Source organism: Lissotriton helveticus, chromosome 5_1 (genome assembly GCF_964261635.1).
Source record: "Lissotriton helveticus chromosome 5_1, aLisHel1.1, whole genome shotgun sequence".
Classification (NCBI taxonomy): Eukaryota; Metazoa; Chordata; class Amphibia; order Caudata; family Salamandridae; genus Lissotriton; species Lissotriton helveticus.
This window is the reverse complement of record NC_136065.1, coordinates 1,296,527,444-1,296,546,938: the sequence shown is the minus strand read 5'-3', so window position 1 is coordinate 1,296,546,938 and position 19,495 is coordinate 1,296,527,444. Positions and strand designations below refer to the sequence as shown.

Here is a 19,495-nt window from a genome sequence, read left to right as displayed (position 1 = left end):
ATAATTAATCATGGTTGAGCCCTTCAACCCAAAACTCCCTGGTTTGAGTGACAAAACTAGGGCATTGTGGTCACTGTCAGACCTTTCAATTACCTCAAATTCAGACAACCTATCCCAATGTTTAGCCTCCATAAAAATATAAAGCGATTATTGAGGTCTGACTTAATCGATTAAACGTAGCTCTCCCTGGTCTATCAGGCTCCACCCTCCCATTGCAAGCTCTTAGCAAAGAAGTTAGCACCAACGACTGCATTTGCAAAACAAGGGGAGCCCATTGCCTTGACCTGAGGGGTCTCTGGTTCTGGGATGTTCCAAAATTGATCTACATCATCCGATTCGCCAAAGTTTGGGTCCATAAGGGGCTCAAAATGACAGTTAAAATCACCACCCAAAATTAATACAGTAGAGGGGTCAATCGATTGCATAAAGGTTAGCAATGTTTCAATAGTTTTTGACTCAAGACACCGCCTAACTGGTCTTGAATATACATTAATCAAGGCGATGTTTGGCCCATTTGGCAAGATCAGCAAAACACACTGAACATCCATTGAGTTAGTTGGAATTGGTGTTGCATTTACTCCCAAGTGCGTGCCAACCCATATAGACAATCCTCCCGAGGGTCTACCCCGAGGACCCATGTTTGCCAAAATATTGTATGTTGCAAAACCCTGGACTACGCTTTCTTTTAGCGCCCAAGTTTCTTGCAACATGCAAATATCATGCAAGGCCATTAGAGAACCCCACTCTGGAATGGGCAATTTGCTCTTAAGACCTGCCACATTCCAGGATAGGATTTTGACTGGAGCTTCAACCAAGTCTTGCTTAATTGGTTCACAGTCCCGAAAGGTTATCGGAAGCAGGGGAGCTAACTTCTACACCTTGATCAGGCTCACAGTTCACCAGTAGCTGTTCAACAGAATAAGAGAAAGTTACAGGTAAAGTAGTTTGTACTGGTTTGAAGATTTCTATTGATGGGCAAAGTTTTGTGTTGTACATAAACAAGGATGCGTAGTCCAGTTGTAGTATAAGATCCCTCTTTATTAGCAGGTAGGTAGGTGGCAGGTTACAGGATAGTAAGATACAAGTAGAAAACCCCACCAGGAGCGAGCTACCAGCTCCTCAGCCTCAGATGACCAACTGACTCTCTAGCCACAGAAAGGGACTCTAACATTCCATGATGTCACAGGACATTCTGATGCAGTGGTAAAGGGTAAAAGATATAGAAAGCATTTACCACACATCCTCTTCCGTTAGTAAACAACAGCAAGAAAGAAGTTAAGACGGAACTGAAGAATATAGAGAAGACTGAAGACACAAGAGCTAGTCAAAGAGACAATTTGAAAAGTAGGAAACTCAAGCGTGAATTAAGAGAGAAATTTAAAAGAGGCATGTAGAAAGAAATGCAAAATTACATAACATGCCCATCCACCCTCCTTAATAAAACAAGGTAGCGATCCCGGTAAACTAAGTAGGGTGTATCAACTAAATGACAAATTGTGTGCAGATGGAAGGAAGCACAATGAGATAAAATGGTAACCCACACAAAAAAAGGTATGCTTTGTAATAAAGACTAGCGCATGACATGCACTAATAACTTCCTTTCTAAGGGTTCACTTAGGAGAGCAACCATTAAACTGTGGTACACAACAACTCCCCAGGAAAGGGTACACCAGAGGAAACTAACGCCCCTGGAACAAAATACACAGTAGCCACACACTGACAACTGTGACAAAACAACTCCTAGAGGTAGCGCTGACAACGCACCTCGACTACTCACATAAAGTGATGCAATTAAGACCAACATAGACAACCTCCCCTAACAAAAGGGTACACAATTGAACAATGTAGAATTTGTTCAACATAACATCACTTAATGGCGGCGCTGACCACGCACACTACTTTCCCCAGTTAAGGGTACACAAAGAATTCTAATCTTTGAAATTTTTTTTAACAACATACTCCCCAGGAAAGGGTACACCAGAGGAAATTAACGCCTCCGGAACAAAATTCACAGTAGCCCCACACTAACAAAAGTGGCGGAACTACACCAAAAGGGTAGCGCTGACAACGCACCCCGACTACCCACAAAGAGTGATGCAACTTAGACCAACACAGACAACCTCCCCTAACTAAAGGGTACACCATTGAACAATGTAGGAATTGTTCAAGATAACATCACTAAATGGCGGTGCTGACAACGCACACCACCTTCCCCTGAAAGGGTACACAAAGAAAATTAATCTTTGAAACTTTGGAGCAAAATAATTACATGCAGACAACCTCCCCTAATGAAAGGGTACACCACGTGAAAGTGCGCAACGTAATTTCTCGAAAGGGTAACAACAAGACCCTAGGAAACAAAATGTAGGCACTGACTGGCACCACAACCCCAACTTTCCCTAAGTACACCATAGGGTACTGACCCCTAGGACGTGAATGGGGCATAGACTATATTCAAACACCCCAGTTGCCCAAGCAGGGTGAAGCACAGGATAAACATGCCGTGAGACCAAAACTTGTAATAACCTCAAAATGTATACAGTGGACACATTAAAAGATATACACGCTCACTCACTATTCGTACTGAGAAAATATCACAAGTAGAAGAATGATTAATACAAACATCGACGTAGTAGGATTACATTCAGAAAGCATCCCTTGAAAAGGTAAAACAGCAACATTCCCTATGAATAAATATAGGGTTCACCATGAAGTAACATGACCCTAGGAATTAAAATTAGTTATAAGCTAGTACCACAACTTCCACTAAGTAAGGGTACACTATTGGGTGAACATGTCGCTTTATGAAAACAAAACAGTATAACCTACAAGACACATTGGAGTGCACAGTTATACTGAAGCAGTAGGTTAATATAACACATAATAAAGCCAATCACAGAGATGTAAAGGCATTCTAAAATAAACAATTGAATTAACAAGAGTCGATAGCTCCGGTGAGCGATCTCTCACCCGGGTTCTTGTAAGTAGCTCCTCCTGGAAGTGGCAAGTCCCAAATGCGCCAAACTTGAAATCATCCGACAGAAAGTGCTGAATGACGTGATGATAGTCACGAAATGGGACCATTGTCGGTAAAGCTCCGAAGACAAAAACTGTTGATATTCCATTTTCCCATGAAGTAGAAATTGGACTTGCACAGAAAGGCAGGCTGGAGCGGACCATGAAATAACAGGAAAGCTGACAGACCAGTGGCAGGAAGAGACGGACCAGTTCAGACTTGCGCAATGAAAATATAGAAGAAGAAGGAACGTCATCACGTGAGCGCCGGAAGGCTCACGGTGAAGATGTGCAGACCGGACTGGCAATGAAGACAGCAGTGACGGAGAGGCAGACGTCACACAGGACAAGATGCAGGCTCCACAAGGCGGGTAAGATTGTGTGCTCGTGATGGCAGTTGGTATGCGCATGATGTGAAGGCTCAACCGCCTCAAAGCAAATTGTACTGGAAATGTGCGCAAAACGTCTCAAAAATGTTCTCCACTCGCTGCAAAATTACAAATAGGTTTCCAATTTTTCACACGCTGCCTCCACACGCTGAATGGCTCCAAGTTGTGAAAGCAGAGGAAACACTACAGAGAACGCACTCAAAACCGAAAGTCTAGGACTAATTTTGACAAAATAGATGATGGGTGTCTGTTGTGACTTATAAAAGACGTGATTTTATAAATGATGTTTGCTGTAATTGTGAGTGAACTGCTAGCGCCAGGGCACTTTTAAAGTTCACACTGTGTGAAAATACCTTATACACACAGTGATTATATAGAAAGCGAACTGTCATTGTACACAAGGAAACCAAAAGGCACAACAGGGTGATCAGGCCCGCTGAGGCAGTGGTTCTTTTAGCTGGAAACAGACAGACTCTAGATGACAGCGAAAGGCAGTTAGCTCACTCACAACACAGACGCCCAGGGTGCAGGCTGTCCAAGTTGAAACGGACACTGGTGGGGTTAGCTGGGCGTTACCTTTTAGTTTGTTTAGGTTCCTTCTTGGTTCTTTAGTAGACACTTGTCCTTAGTTGACACACGTAGATTCATCAGCTTCAAAGCGTCGCCAAATTGTTGTACATAAACAAGGATGCGTAGTCCAGTTGTAGTATAAGATCCCTCTTTATTAGCAGGTAGGTAGGTGGCAGGTTACAGGATAGTAAGATACAAGTAGAAAACCCCACCAGGAGCGAGCTACCAGCTCCTCAGCCTCAGATGACCAACTGACTCTCTAGCCACAGAAAGGGACTCTAACATTCCATGATGTCACAGGACATTCTGATGCAGTGGTAAAGGGTAAAAGATATAGAAAGCATTTACCACATTTTGCTTTACCAAGTAGGTTGTCAGTAGTGGGTAGCATGATATTAAGGGGTTCCGTCTGTCAATCACAATCATCGAAGCCTGAAAAGGCGTCGTATCTATTTGCGACTTCCAGCGGGGTAAACGGCAACAGGTGGTCCATCCTCCCATTTCCATTTCTATGTCTCCTGAATGGTACAGTATCCAACCCGGATAAGTTTTCGAAGTTCACAGGATTGAAAACATGCGTCCCATACGGTTTATTAGAATGTTTAGGAAGGTTGGTCTGCGTGTAAGATAGGGACCCGGGGCATATTATAGGGGTCACTAGAGATCTTGGATAAAAATATGTCAAATCACAGGGAACAATTGAGTTTCCAGCATTCCCTGGGGACCAATTTAGAATATATCTAACCGCTCCAGGATCTCTTAAGTTGATAACAATTTAGTCCCCCTTTATGTCTTTTACTCTACTTCCCAGCCATTGGAGTCGCCGAACGTGCAGGATTTCACCATTAATATTATAAGGGAGTGGTCAATTTTGGCTAAGCCAGTGCATAGTTTTGTTTTTTAACTGGAAGAACCCTTCCCTTTTCCCATCTGATAATATAGGGACTCCCGTAAGGACAACCACGAAGGGTACCGCTTCAGGTAATTCTACCTGACGGCCCCTGTGGTTACCTACTGAAACCGGGCTAGTACTTTCCATCACACCTCGGCTTTCTCCATTGAGCGGCTTTTTCTTATCATGCTTCTGTGCTAACTAACACCAGGTGGTGCCGGTTTTTGGACTGGTTTGGGTGGTTTTGCCCTGTGCTGTTCAGAATTTGTGATTCAGAAAAGGGGGTGGTGATGAACAGAGTGTCTGAATTAAGCAGACCACTCTTACCCAGTCCAAAGATCAGGGCTTGATCCATCACCGTTTTTTAGCTCACTGCACCATCCCAGCTCAGAACCTGGCTACATGCAAATTAGTCTGTTCCTGTCCCAGTGCATGATGGGAACAGGGCAAACCAAACTACCAAGCCAATTCTTATACTGGGAAGGAAACAAGCTTCCGGGGACCGGTTTCTGGCATTTCAGCCGTCGTCGTTTTGTGGACTTGTTAGTTTTATTTACACCTTTATGGGGAACAGGAGTGGGAGATAGCACTATTGCTGGAGAAGATAGTGCCGGCTTTGCAAGGTTCTTAATTAACCCAGCAGTATTTCCAATAGCCAGCTCTAAGTTCTCCAACCATTGCTCAACCCTCTTCACCGTCTCCATTACAGGTAGAATAAAAGACCTAATCATATGTTCCAGACTTTCCAAAGGAGCAAGAGACAATGCTTCCCTTGGCAGACAGTCTGGAGGGGTAGCTAAACCTGGTGAAGTTAGTACAGAAATTATATCAACTTTTGGGGTGGGTACAGTTGGAGTAGGGCCCTTCAAAGCTGGCCCAGTTAGTACAATACCCTACGAAGGCTTGCCAAAGTCAGAATGGCTAATCTTCGTTCTTGGCGGGTCGCTACCCCTTTTTCTTCTTTTGCAAGGTGGTGGGCCAAAGACTTTGAGCGTCACAGAGTTCTTGGTCCTCTTCTTAGCGATCCCAACTACTGGTAAAGAAGGCTTAATTGTCACATCAAGTCCCATGGAAGAATTACTACCAGGGAGAGATATGACATTCATGTGTAAATCAGTGGACACATCGGGTAAAGAAGACGGTGTGTCACGCAAAAGTATTGGGAAATTATCAATGGAGAGAGGATCATCTGAGTCAATGCGAGAGCTCACATCAGGTGAAGAAGTATGTTTGGAAAGGTCCACGGGAGGTCTCATCTTCATACCTTCGACAGACCGTCACCGTTCAACGCGGCGCTCGGCCAATACACTCTCCTTATCAATATCTTGGGCAATCTTAATAATGTAATTATCCAAAGTACCTTTACTGATTCCTCCTGGCTTCTCCGGTATGTTTTTATCTATGTTCAGGGTCATGGTCCCACAGTCCAGGGATACAATCCAATGATCCTCACAAATGTTAGGGGATAGGCCCAGCCTAGCCTCTACTGGCCACAGACGGACCGCCCTTTGCCCGGGCTTAGCCCGGCGATCGCCCCCGCCCGTCCTGCGACGCGGGGGCCCTCGTCACTTTTAAGCGCCTCCGGGCGCCAATCCCGCGGCAACAGCCGCAAAGGATTCTGGGTATGGTAGTTCTCCCTCCACCCGGCTGCCGCAAGATGGTGTGCTGCGGCGGCGGGAGGGAGAACACGAGAGCCTGCAAGGGTCCGAGGGTCTGGAAAATGGCAGCAGCGAGGTCAGTGCGTCTCCCCTCTCCCGGCAAGTCCAATTTTTAATTTCGCCTGCTCCCCCGGGGCCCTCGTCACTTTTAAGCGCCTCGGGGCGCCAATCTCGCGGCAACAGCCGCAAAGGATCCTGGGTATGGTAGTTCTCCCTCCTCCCGGCTGCCGCAAGATGGTGTGCTGCGGCGGCGGGAGGGAGAACACGAGAGCCTGCAAGGGTCCGAGGGTCTGGAAAATGGCAGCAGTGAGGTCAGTGCGTCTCCCCTCTCGCGGCAGTATCCAATTTTATTAATTAATCTTAATAAGAAATTGATAACTTTACAATCTTAATCAATGTCCTTAATGCATCTTAGAAGATCCTTGTTTCAGCCCTTTCTCCTTCTGACAAAGCGTAATTCTTGCAGATTCTGTCTTCTACTGGTCTCAATGGTACATTCCTCATCTGTAAATGTGTGACTCAATTTATAGATATTTTGAGATCCTTACTTTTTGTTGATTCAACACTAAGTCTTGAGTCATACTTAGAAATATGTAAACGAGGTAGGCTGCACCTGACACAGTATTGTCCCTTTAAAAGTTGATTTTAAATTAACACGGGTAGCATCGATACTCAACAACTTTATTTGCATTATCTGACAAATGTATGCAGTTGCGGCCCAAGCAGGTAAGCGCGGTGGGGCGGTAGGGTAGGGTAGGGTGGAGAGGAGTGAAACAATGGAATAGGGAAAATAAAATAAATAAATAAAACCATATACCTTGCGCTCGCTGCATCGCCGTGTAGGGGAAGCAGTGAGCACATGGCAAGTGGTTTTATTTATTTATTTTATTTTCCGTCATCATCATCTGTCACTCCCTCCCCTTCATCCCCGGCCCCACCGCGCTTACTTGCACGAGCTGTGACTAAATAAATGCTACCTCTTTTATTGTTGCTGAGTCAATGCTGAATTATTGCTCGTCTTCGGCAATCCATCTAGCTTTCAGCTCCTGGCATCTCTTTCTGATGCTACTGCTAATCTGCCGCTGGCTTTTGGTACACTGCATACTGGGTGTATCCTTTTCATCCTGCCACTATTGTGCAGCCTGTAAGCAGCATACCTGATAGTTCCTTTTTATTTTGCTCCCGGGGCACTAGCAAGAATCGGAAAAGGTCATGGGTTTAGCTTGTAAGTTGAAGTGCAACAGTCCTAATGGTCTTGTCAATTATTTTTAATAGTGGAACAGTAGTTCCTTCCCAGTTCACATCCCATTCATACCCTAATCATAAGCATTGTTACAATGTTTTTAGTCATGTGTGTCTACTAAATTTTGGTCAACGTTTTTGCTTTGCATAAACTGTGTTGAATTTGCATTCAATGAACCAGCCAATGTTTGGCATTCTTCATAGTGATAAATCCATCTGTTGACTGCTCTGGTGGCATAAAAAGTTTGTTACAAACTTTGCTGGTTGCCAAAAGAGGTTGTTTTTCACAACATTAGGTAATCTTTTAAAAACATACATTTTGGAAAATTAGATTCACAATATTTGAACATCTGCTACCACAGAACAAGGAAAACAAGCTATGTTGAAGGAAGAGATATTAAAAATGTAGAAAACATTTCTAAGAATACGCAGTGGTCACATGGACAACTGCCTACTCCTAAAAATGTTTTTTGTCTATTAACTAGGGGATTAGGATCCCCTTGGGGACAACTTTCTGTTTGCCACTAGGCTACCACTATCTTTGTCTAGCTTGTAAAATATTGATGTTTTACGATTGGATTCGGATCACAAACATTAAGACATACTGTAAGGAATCTGTATTCGGAAGGGATGCCCTAAACATACCCCTTCAAAACACCAACTCGAAATGGTTTCCTAAACACATTTAACAATTCGGTAAACCTTTCCAGATAGTTAATGCGTTTAAAACATTTCAAAAAAGATTTCAGCTTGTGCAAACACTTTGATTTATCAAATCAGAGGGTCTGCAAACACAAATATCATTTGTATTGCAATTATAATTATATAGCACTTACTACCCCTAACAAGGTGTCAAAGCACTCTTTAGGCGAATAGCACGCTACTCCAAACCCCAAAAAGTATTAGTGGTAAATTAGTATAGTGAAATATGAGATTAGTTTGAGTGGTGGATATGTTAGTCTGTTATTTAGATTGAGAAGTATAGTGGAGGAATACAAAAATTAAAGGTTTGCATATATATAGCGCTTGCTACCCATGACGAGGTGTTGAAGCACTTTTCGGCGAGTAGCACGCTACTCCGCAACCAGAAAAGGATTAGTGATGAATTAGTCTAGGGAAATATGAAATTAATTTAAGTGGTGGACATGTTAGTCTGTTATTTGGATTGGAATGTATAGTGGAGGGATGCAGGAGGGAAGGGTTTGCATTTATATAGCGCTTGCTCCTCCAATGAGGTGTTGTAGCAGTTTTCAGCGAGTAGCAGGCTACTCGGTAACCCAAATAGGATTAGTGGTGAATTAGTGTAGGGAAATATGAAATTAATTTGATTTGAGCGGTGGACATGTTAGTCTGTTATTTGGACTGTTAAAGGAATCGTGGTTGGAAAGAAGAAGAAAGGGTCTACAAGGTTTATTTTTTGGGGAGTTCATAGCAATAGGAGGGGGTTTGGGATGAGGAAAGGGGGGTGGAGGGGGAAGAGTCAGAGGGTGGGGTTTAGAAAGGCTTGTTCTGGAAATATGAATAGTAAGAGAGCTATTTGATGATGCAAGGAGGGGTGGCAGAAGGAAGAGTCTAGAAAGGGTTGTTTTTGGGATCATACTAGTGGTATGGTGTTTGGGATGAATGAGAGAGTGGAGGTAGAGGATATATTTCAAGAGATATAGGGTAGTGCATGTTATATGTGAATTGGAAGCAAAGTAATACATATAAAGATACATAAGTACATGGAAGATACATCATAAGTACATGGAAGGTATATATGCATAAGGAAGATAATATATGTAGATTAAAGTTGCATTTAGTAAATTCAGACTCAAGTGTTGCTGTACTTTAGAAATGTTTTTTTAATTGAATAGTGAAGCAATTATAGATAGTTATGATAAAATCGTTGCTTATTTATGAAGTCACTTACATACATGTTAAACATAGAATAATGTAACTATAAGTAATATGTAAATTTTTAAGCAGAACTAACAAATATCTATATCTTTAAAAAGATAATCATTAAACATGTTTACACAAGCAATACACATATGTAGGTACACACCTATAGGCCAAATACATGCTTATATACTGAGGAATATGCTGTACATGTATGTTTGCAAATGGTTGTTATGTGGGAAGAGCCAATTCTTGAGTATTCTTCTGAAGATAAGGTGGTTATCCGTGGTTCTTATGTTTGGGGGTAAAGAGTTCCATAGTCCGGCTGCTTGAACAGAGATGGATGCACCACCCATGGTTATTTTCTTAAGGCAAGGTGCCACACAAGAGTGGAGGTTCCTTTGTTGAATGTATTTTATGATTTTGTTCATGATAGACAGGCTTAGACAGAGCTCTTGAGGCGGAAAGCCGAGAGCTAGGAAATACCCTTCAAAAAAGTTGATTTTAAGAACTGTATAGCGTGTTTTTACCTTGTGTTATTTTAAAAACTTGCACTTTGCTCACCTGGTTGTTTGACTCGCCGCTCAGCCGAGTGAGGCGCTTAAGCAGGCAGCAGGCAACCTCCACGACCTCCCGGGCTCCGCCCACCGATTTAGGCCACACCCCCTTTTGTATATCTAGGCGCGCCCTGGGGACCAGCGCTGCTTAGACAGAGCTCTTGAGGCGGAAAGCCGAGAGCTAGGAAATACCCTTCAAAAAAGTTGATTTTAAGAACTGTATAGCGTGTTTTTACCTTGTGTTATTTTAAAAACTTGCACTTTGCTCACCTGGTTGTTTGACTCGCCGCTCAGCCGAGTGAGGCGCTGAAGCAGGCAGCAGGCAACCTCCACGACCTCCGCCCACCGATTTAGGCCACGCCCCCTTTTGTATATCTAGGCGCGCCCTGGGGACCAGCGCTGCTTAGACAGAGCTCTTGAGGCGGAAAGCCGAGAGCTAGGAAATACCCTTCAAAAAAGTTGATTTTAAGAACTGTATAGGGTGTTTTTACCTTGTGTTATTTTAAAAACTTGCACTTTGCTCACCTGGTTGTTTGACTCGCCGCTCAGCCGAGTGAGGCGCTGAAGCAGGCAGCAGGCAACCTCCACGACCTCCCGGGCTCCGCCCACCGATTTAGGCCACGCCCCCTTTTGTATATCTAGGCGCGCCCTGGGGACCAGCGCTGCTTAGACAGAGCTCTTGATGCGGAAAGCCGAGAGCTAGGAAATACCCTTCAAAAAAGTTGATTTTAAGAACTGTATAGCGTGTTTTTACCTTGTGTTATTTTAAAAACTTGCACTTTGCTCACCTGGTTGTTTGACTCGCCGCTCAGCCGAGTGAGGCGCTGAAGCAGGCAGCAGGCAACCTCCACGACCTCCGCCCACCGATTTAGGCCACGCCCCCTTTTGTATATCTAGGCGCGCCCTGGGGACCAGCGCTGCTTAGACAGAGCTCTTGAGGCGGAAAGCCGAGAGCTAGGAAATACCCTTCAAAAAAGTTGATTTTAAGAACTGTATAGCGTGTTTTTACCTTGTGTTATTTTAAAAACTTGCACTTTGCTCACCTTTTTGTTTGACTCGCCGCTCAGCCGAGTGAGGCGCTGAAGCAGGCAGCAGGCAACCTCCACGACCTCCGCCCACCGATTTAGGCCACGCCCCCTTTTGTATATCTAGGCGCGCCCTGGGGACCAGCGCTGCTTAGACAGAGCTCTTGAGGCGAAAAGCCGAGAGCTAGGAAATACCCTTCAAAAAAGTTGATTTTAAGAACTGTATAGCGTGTTTTTACCTTGTGTTATTTTAAAAACTTGCACTTTGCTCACCTGGTTGTTTGACTCGCCGCTCAGCCGAGTGAGGCGCTGAAGCAGGCAGCAGGCAACCTCCACGACCTCCCGGGCTCCGCCCACCGATTTAGGCCACGCCCTTCTTTCTGATATTTAGGAATGTGCTGTTTCCGGAGGCGCAGCGGACGGGCGCAGCGGGCGCGCCGGCGGTGCGCCGAAGGCGCGCCAAAGGCAAGCCCGTCTGCGCCCGTCCGCGACCAGACGGGACCAGGGGCCATAAACCTTGGCTCCCCTACTCCCCAGGGCAGGACATATAGCTCGGCAGCCATACACAGCATAGGAAGAACTGTCGCTGTCCAGTGCACGCATATATATGCCCCTACAGAGCTTCCCCTCCGCTGTCCAGACTGCAAACATTCCTTTCGGAACACTCCGTTGGCCTCAGCTCAGGAATACTGTATGTATGCACTAAACTGCCGATCACTGCCTAAGCACTGCACACAAATTGCCATGCTGCTTGAGGAGCTCAAGCCAGACGTGCTCTTTTTAACAGAAACGTGGCTCACGGCTCAATCGGAGCCTGATATAGTCGTAGCCTTATCAGCTGGCTACCACATCCTCAGACTAGACAGACCGAAAGGGAGAGGGGGTGGTCTGGCCATCATTACAAAGGACCAGTACCACTGCCGTACTACAGCAGATACTATCCCTGGCTGTGAGAGTCTGGAATTCTGTATAGAGTTCAACGCAAATAACTCCTTTTCAGGCACTTTGATTTATCGTCCCCCCGAGCCTGCAAAACTATTTCCTAGAGCTCTCCCAGAGAGCATAGCAAAAAGAATTCTATCGACGGCCAATTACACGGTGTTGGGAGACCTCAACCTGCATTTTAACTCGCCGTCAGACCACACCGCCAAGGAGTTAATGGATGACCTTGGAGCCCTTCAACTGGTCCAGTTGGTCACAGCCCCGACCCACGAAAAAGGCAACCTCCTGGACCCTATCTTTAGTAACTGCTCGGATCTAATTACGGATCAACCTATCCCCCTTCCATGGTCAGACCATTTTCTGGTCCCGTTCACCTGGGTCACCCATAAAGTCCCCCAATTACCCCCTCAAACTACAATGAGGAGAAACTGGTCAAAACTCCCCGTGGATCCCTGGAGACGTGAGCTAGACTCCACCCGCCCGCCACCTTGCCCAGACCCCAACGTGGCATACGGAAACTATGTAAGCTGGATCACAAAATCCTTGGACTCACTCCTGCCTCTTCGCAGATCGTCCTCAAAGCGAGTGCAGAAATCAGCTCCCTGGTTCTCCGACTCGTTAAGAGAGTTAAAACGCCTTTGCAGGCAACGAGAGAGAGCTTGGCGCTTAGATTTCTTTCCGGAAAAAAAGGCATCCTATAGAGAGGCGATCAGAGTTTATAAAGAAGGGGTCAGGGCAGCCCAGGCACTCTACTACTCTGACAAAATCTTGGAAGCCAAATCAAAGCCCAAGGAAATTTTTAATATAATAAAACAATGTTCCAGTGCCGTCACTGTTCCCCCTCTGATCAAGACCAAAGAGCAATGCAATGAACTGGCGGAATTTTTCCACAACAAGGTGCTAAACATATACTCCGCCTTTCCAGCCATGGCCCCAAATCATGAGGCGTCTGATTCATTCTACCCGGAAAACTTCCCCCTCCCAGGCCAGTCTACTTCTGAGCCTACTCTTGACCATTTCCCCCTCCTGGACCTTGACACTTTAGACAAAGTGGCACGCCAAGTCATGTCGGGCTCCCCTCGCGACCCAGCCCCTCCAGAAATCTTGATGCAGGCAGGTGAAGCCACCCTCCCTGTAATCCTGGAATTGCTAAACCTGTCCTTATCCACATGTACAGTCCCCATTGCTTGGAAGCAAGCCATGGTAAGGGCGCTCTTAAAAAAACCTAGCCTAGACCCTGATGACCACTCCAACTACCGCCCCATCTCACTCCTCCCGTGGGCTGGCAAGGTGCTGGAGAAACACATAAATGCCCTGTTGGTCCAGTTCCTGGAGAATCACTCCCTACTACACACGTCCCAAACAGGCTTCAGACCTAAACATGGGACTGAAACCGCCTTGTTGGCTGTCACCGAAGAATCTCGAAGGATACTGGATCAGGGAGGATCAGTGGCAGTGATCCTCCTTGATCTAAGTGCTGCCTTCGATACGGTCAGCCATGCCACTCTGCTGAACCGTCTCCAGAACATCGGAATCTTGGGAAATGCACTAAGGTGGTTCAGTTCCTTCCTAGCTGATAGATCTTTTCAGATCTTTGATGGCGACACAACATCTACCGTCAGGCCTCTCAGCTGTGGAGTACCGCAGGGCTCGTCTCTGAGCCCTGTATTATTCAATGTATACATGAAACCTCTGGCTGGGGTAGTCGAACCGTACGGCATTAAAATCGTGTCGTACGCCGACGATACCCAGCTAGTGGTTTCACTGGCCCAAGAGAACAACAGGCAATCCTCGGCCGGCCTGTTGAATTGTTTGGAGAACGTGAGGGAGTGGATGACCAACTCCTCCCTCAAACTGAACGGAGGAAAAACAGAGCTCATGCTCCTAGGTCCAGCTTCACCAGTACCCTTTACCTCCTTGTGGCCCGGTGGTCTAGGTGTACCCCCTACTCCCAAGGACAGTGTTAAGAGCCTGGGAGTATGGCTAGACAACAAGCTCTCTTTCTCCACCCAGGCCACCAAGCTGTCCGCCACCTGTTTTGGCCTACTTAGAACGCTGAGGAAGGTCCTTCCACTTTTGCCCCTAGACGCCAAGAAGGTGGCGGTACAAGGCCTCATTCAGTCCCGCTTGGACTCAAACAATGCTCTCTACCTAGGGGCACCTGAGATGACCCTCCGGAAGCTGCAGGTTGTACAAAACTGCGCAGCACGGACCATACTCCAGATTCCACGATCCCAGTCTGCCAGACATGGACTGAAAAGCCTACACTGGTTGCCTGTGAGGCAAAGAGTGGCATTTAAGGCACTGTGCATTACGCATCGGGCCTTTTGGAAGACCGGAGCAGCAATTAACAACAGCCTTGTCACCCCCTACCACCCTAATAGGAACCTCCGGTCTACGGGTGCCTTTCTGGCAGTTGTTCCCAGAGGGAAGAGAGCTAGGTCCGGGGGTAGGCTGTTCTCGCTGAACGCCGCCAAGCTTTGGAATGCCCTCCCCCTCGCTCTTCGATCCACACCTGACCTGCTCTCATTTCGTAAGAAATTGAAAACAGTATTATTCACCAAGCCCCTCTAGTTCCTGCTTCCCTGCTCCGTTTCGTCTCTGTTTAAATTCAGCGCTTGGACGCCCCTGGGCAGCAACCGCGCTCAACAAATCGATAAATAAATAAATGATGACCAGCGGTCCTGTTCCATGTATTGCTTTGTGAGAGACACATAACTGCTTGAATGTTGATCTTCTGGCAACTGGTAAACAACCTAAGGCTTTCAAGGCATGAGAGATTTGGGCTTGCGGTTTTATATGTAAAAGTAGTCTGGTAGCAGAGTTCTGAATAAGTTGTAGTCTGTTCATAGTTGATAAAGGTGATCTATTTTAGAGGCTCTTGGCGTAATCGAGTTTGAACAGAACAGGAGAGATGTTAGCCTGGACCTGTAAAAATCCCAATTGGGGAGGATGCATCACAAAATTTTTATAGTAACAAAGCTTGATCTTGCTAGTTTGTCTACGTGGGCATTCAATGATAGCTTGGAGTCCATGGTCATTCTGAGGTTTCTTACTTACTTTGATACTTTCGGCAGTGTTCCCAGATCATTAGGCCATGCAGAAAGTGGGTCATAATTTTTCCAATCGCCACACATGAGTATTTCTGTTTTGGAAGCATTTAATGTCATCTATTGATCCACGTTAATGAGACAACTAAAAATTGGTTTGTTTCCAATGATTTGGGGCTTTCCAGTTGAAGGAGTATTTGTGTGCTATCAGCATAGCTATAGCAAGTGAGTTAAAACTGATTGGTCGGTGCCTGTAATGACTTCATGTAGATGTTTAAAAGCATGGGCGACAGGATAGAGCCTTGAGGGACCCTGCATTTGTGAAGAACGGTTTGGAAGAGAAAGGGGGGGGGGGGTATGGATGACATTAGTTCGGTTGTGAAGGTAGGATGGGATCCAGTCGAAAGCAGTCCCCTCTATGTCGGCTTCAATGAGTCTTTGCATCAGAGTGTAATGGTCAACTGTGTCAAAGGCAGCTGAGAGGTTCAAGAGAAGTAGAGCAGCAACCCCGTTCCGGTCAACTGTGTTCTTCAGGTCATCCTAGATGGCAACAAGGGCAGATTCTGTGCCTCTTTCTGGACAGAATCCCATTCGGAGGTCTGAAAGTATGGCATTATCTTCAATAAATTGTGACATCTGGGGGAATGCTGCTCTTTCTATCAGTTTGTCCAGGAAAGGTATATTTATAATTGAGCTGTAGTATATCTGGCCGTTAGTATCTTAAGGTCACGTTTTTGCTGCAAGTGACAATTAATATGTAATGAAAATGAAGTGGATGTTCTCTCATTTATGCGCAGAGATCCGTTATGGATTGTGCATTTTTGTAATTTGTAGAATGTATGTTCATCAAGATACAATGTAGAGGTGTATTCCATTCCACACAACGTATCTGCTGAAATCTAAACATGCTTACATGCTTTAGCCATGCTTGAGTACTAAGCACATTAAGTTCACCATGCTGGATAGTTTTTCTTTTTATAAGTCTGATATTTAATTTGCATTTTTTAAAAGCCAACCAAGCAACATAACATAATAAAATAGAAACACAATAGTAACACAAAATAAAATATATTACATCATGGGGACACAAACATTTTCTCAGGAGCTAAAAAGTTTAGTCTATAATGTGACTGAGGGCCACATTGATGCCAGCAGGGTGGCGGTCGAGGGTTTTGGGGGTTGGCATTAATGTGGGTGTTGGAGCAGCAAAGCAAGTACATCTAGTGGCTGAATTGCACAATGTGAAGCCAGAAAAGTTGCCATTAATTCCGGCTTCCCCACTTAACCAAATTGTCTGATCCTAGGCAATTCTTTCATTTCACTTTGCTTTGTCCTTTTATTTCATTATCACATAGAAGAAGACCTTTACAGGACTTCAGGATGAGCACTGTACAAAACCTTCTCCTGTATTTGATTTACTAAACTATAAAGTTGTTCATGTATAATAGTAACCCAGGCTACCTAAAGAATGCATATTACAATGGACTTGACTCTTAGTTCACTACTGGCATTATCATCAGGGTTGGGTGCAGGGGAGAAGAATTAATGTTCCTAAATTCATGTTTGAACTTACTTCTCAATGCACTGATATAATAGGATGTGCTACGATAAAATATTCAGCATGTTAATAAAATACACTTTTTGAATTTTATTGTCAAGAGGCTTCATCATATTTTAACACTTTTGATGCAAAATGCCTTTAAAAATTAAAGTATTCCTAAAGTTAAACAGTGCAGGACACTCTAGTTTGCTTCCTTCCTTTCTTTAACTTCTTGCGGAGGCCAGTAACCAGCAACCCCGTACTCTGTTAAGGAGGGGGCCACATGTAAACGTTAGGAGGGACCGTATTTTGAGTATCACTGTATTAGATGATTGTTCATTAAGCTGTACCATCTGAACAATGTGATTAAGTACACTTGTAGAATATACTCTACAAAACATTTAGTGCTAGCATGGCTCCTCAATCCCAATACATAACATTGTGTATTTAAGCAAATGGAAAACACTTACTTTCTTTAACAGCTTTCCTTCACACAAATCTACCAGAAGAACCTGAATAAAAAGTACAGCATCAAATCAATTAGTTTAATATTTGACCAATAAGGTTCATAATACACATTTGCTAAAAAGGATGAATGACACGTCATCTGGCGAATCACCAAAATTATGCAATAAAAACAAACAAAACGCTTAATATAAGGTACAACCAAAAACATACCATTTCAACACTGTAAATGCAAACAGGAGAAGACAACAAGTCACTTACCTGTAACTACAGTTATCCAGTATTGGTATCTTTAATAGATTCACATGCCTGAATCATTCCCCGTCGCTGAGGCGGGGGTCCCACGGTAAAATACAAAAGCAGTGCCTAAGTAAATAATAGTAGTAGGCTAAAAGAAAGCCAGAAGGTCTAAAATTTAGTACATATCTACTTCATTATATAAAAGAACTAAAAAATAGTTCCAATCAATCAGCTACCAGCACCCTCTAGAACCTTCCCAGCAGAGGCAGTTCTCCTCAGATTTTCTTAGCACAAGTGGGAAACCAGAATCCCAAGCTAAAGAACTGTCTCGCTGGGGAGGAGGGTGGGTGCATGTGAATCTATGAAAGATACCAATACTGGATAACTGTAGTTACAGGTAAGTAACTTGTTTTCTTATCCAGTATTGGGGTATCTTTTTTAGATTCACATGCCTGAATCAGAATACCAAGCAGTAAGCTAAAAACAGTGCCATTTGCAGATGGTGGGAGACAAGGTTTATAAACTCCCAAAACACATCCATAAAGGTTGGAACATTAAGAAGCTAATTGCGCCTTCAAATAAATAGAATGCATACTAAGAATCATTACCTAAGGAAGGCAAGGTTATAAACACAAGTGAAAATGCATATATTTAAAGGAATAAACATACCATATTCACATGAAACATTGAAGTATATCAAGGGAAAACATCTGAATATGACCTTAGTGAAAAAGATGACGAAGAACCGCTTGTCCTACAGCTGCATCGTCCTGCTGTGCAGATTGCAGGCAGTAGTGTTTTGTGAACGTGTGGATATTCTTTCATGTCGCAGCACGACAGATATTTTCCAGTGTTACTCCAGCAAACAGCGCAGTAGAAGCTGCTATAGTCCTGGTAGAATGCGCTAGGACCTTTCTTTGCAAAGGTTTGTTGGCTTTGTCATGACAGAAATGAATCGTAGAAGCCAGCCATCTGGCTATTGTTGCCTTTTTTACTGCAGTCCCAAGTGTGGCTTGACCATAAGCCACAAACAATTGATTGGATCGCCTGATGTCCTTAGTCTTCTGCAAATAGAACTTTAAACAACGTTAATGTCAAGCGAGTGTAATGCTCTCTCCGCTGGCGTTGATGGATCCGGGAAGAAAACCTTGAGCTTTACCGGTTCATTTAATTGAAATTGAGACGGTACTTTAGGGATGAATTTGGGATTTGTTCGAAGAGTTACGTAATCCTTAGAGAAATGTAAAAAGGGTTCTGAGATAGTGAAAGCTTGGATTTCACTAACCCTTTGAGCTCATGTAAGGGCCACCAAAATAGCAACTTTCCATGTGATAACCTTGAGATCAGCCTTGTGGATAGGTTCAAATGGTATTCTCATCAATTGAGCCAACACAGTGTTTAGATCCCCCTCTGGAGGTGGTGCACGTATTGGAGGGAAAACTCGAAAGAGTTATTTTATAAAATGTTTAACAAGCGAAGAGGAACAGAGAGAAGGTTGATTGAAACTCTTCCTGAATCTGGAAAGCGCAGAAAGATGAACCTTAACCACATGCGCGCGGCGTTTTTTCCCGCTGCGCGCCGAAGTTTTTAAAACCCCGCAGTTCATGACGAGCTCAGCTTGTCATGAGCGCACGACAGGTAAACCTCATGACGAGCTGAGCTCGTCATCGGCGCAGAAGGGGTTAATCGATGAAAAAGCAAGCCCAGATTTGGCCAGGGACAATAAGTAAGGAAGAATGTGTTCCGCAGGAGCTTGGATAGGGTGGACATCATTCACCTCACACCAATAGCAAAACCGCTTCCACTTTAAGCGATAAATCTTGACTGTACTCTGAGCACGAGACTTAGCCAAAATCTCAGTCCTGAGAGATGTTCAGATCTTTGAATTCTAAGAAATCAGAAGCTATGCGTGCAAGCGCAGCGACTGTGGATCTGGAGGAAATATTTCACCCCTCTCCCTTGACAACATTGTGAGTGTTGGCACCAGGCGGATAGGTTTGTCCTGAGATAGTAGAAGCAGCTCCTGAAA

The 19,495-nt window shown here is 44.5% G+C and overlaps 1 protein-coding gene across 2 annotated transcripts in view; it reads right to left on the bottom strand.

Moving 5' to 3' along the window:
- DENND2D (DENN domain containing 2D) overlaps window positions 1-19,495 on the bottom strand; it is a 796,377-nt gene that overhangs the window by 179,282 nt on the left and 597,600 nt on the right. For both annotated transcript variants that reach the window (XM_078644124.1, XM_078644126.1), the window contains exon 9: window positions 17,232-17,273. In XM_078644124.1, coding sequence (XP_078500250.1) covers window positions 17,232-17,273 — 42 coding nt within the window. The remainder of the gene's footprint in view (window positions 1-17,231; window positions 17,274-19,495) is intronic.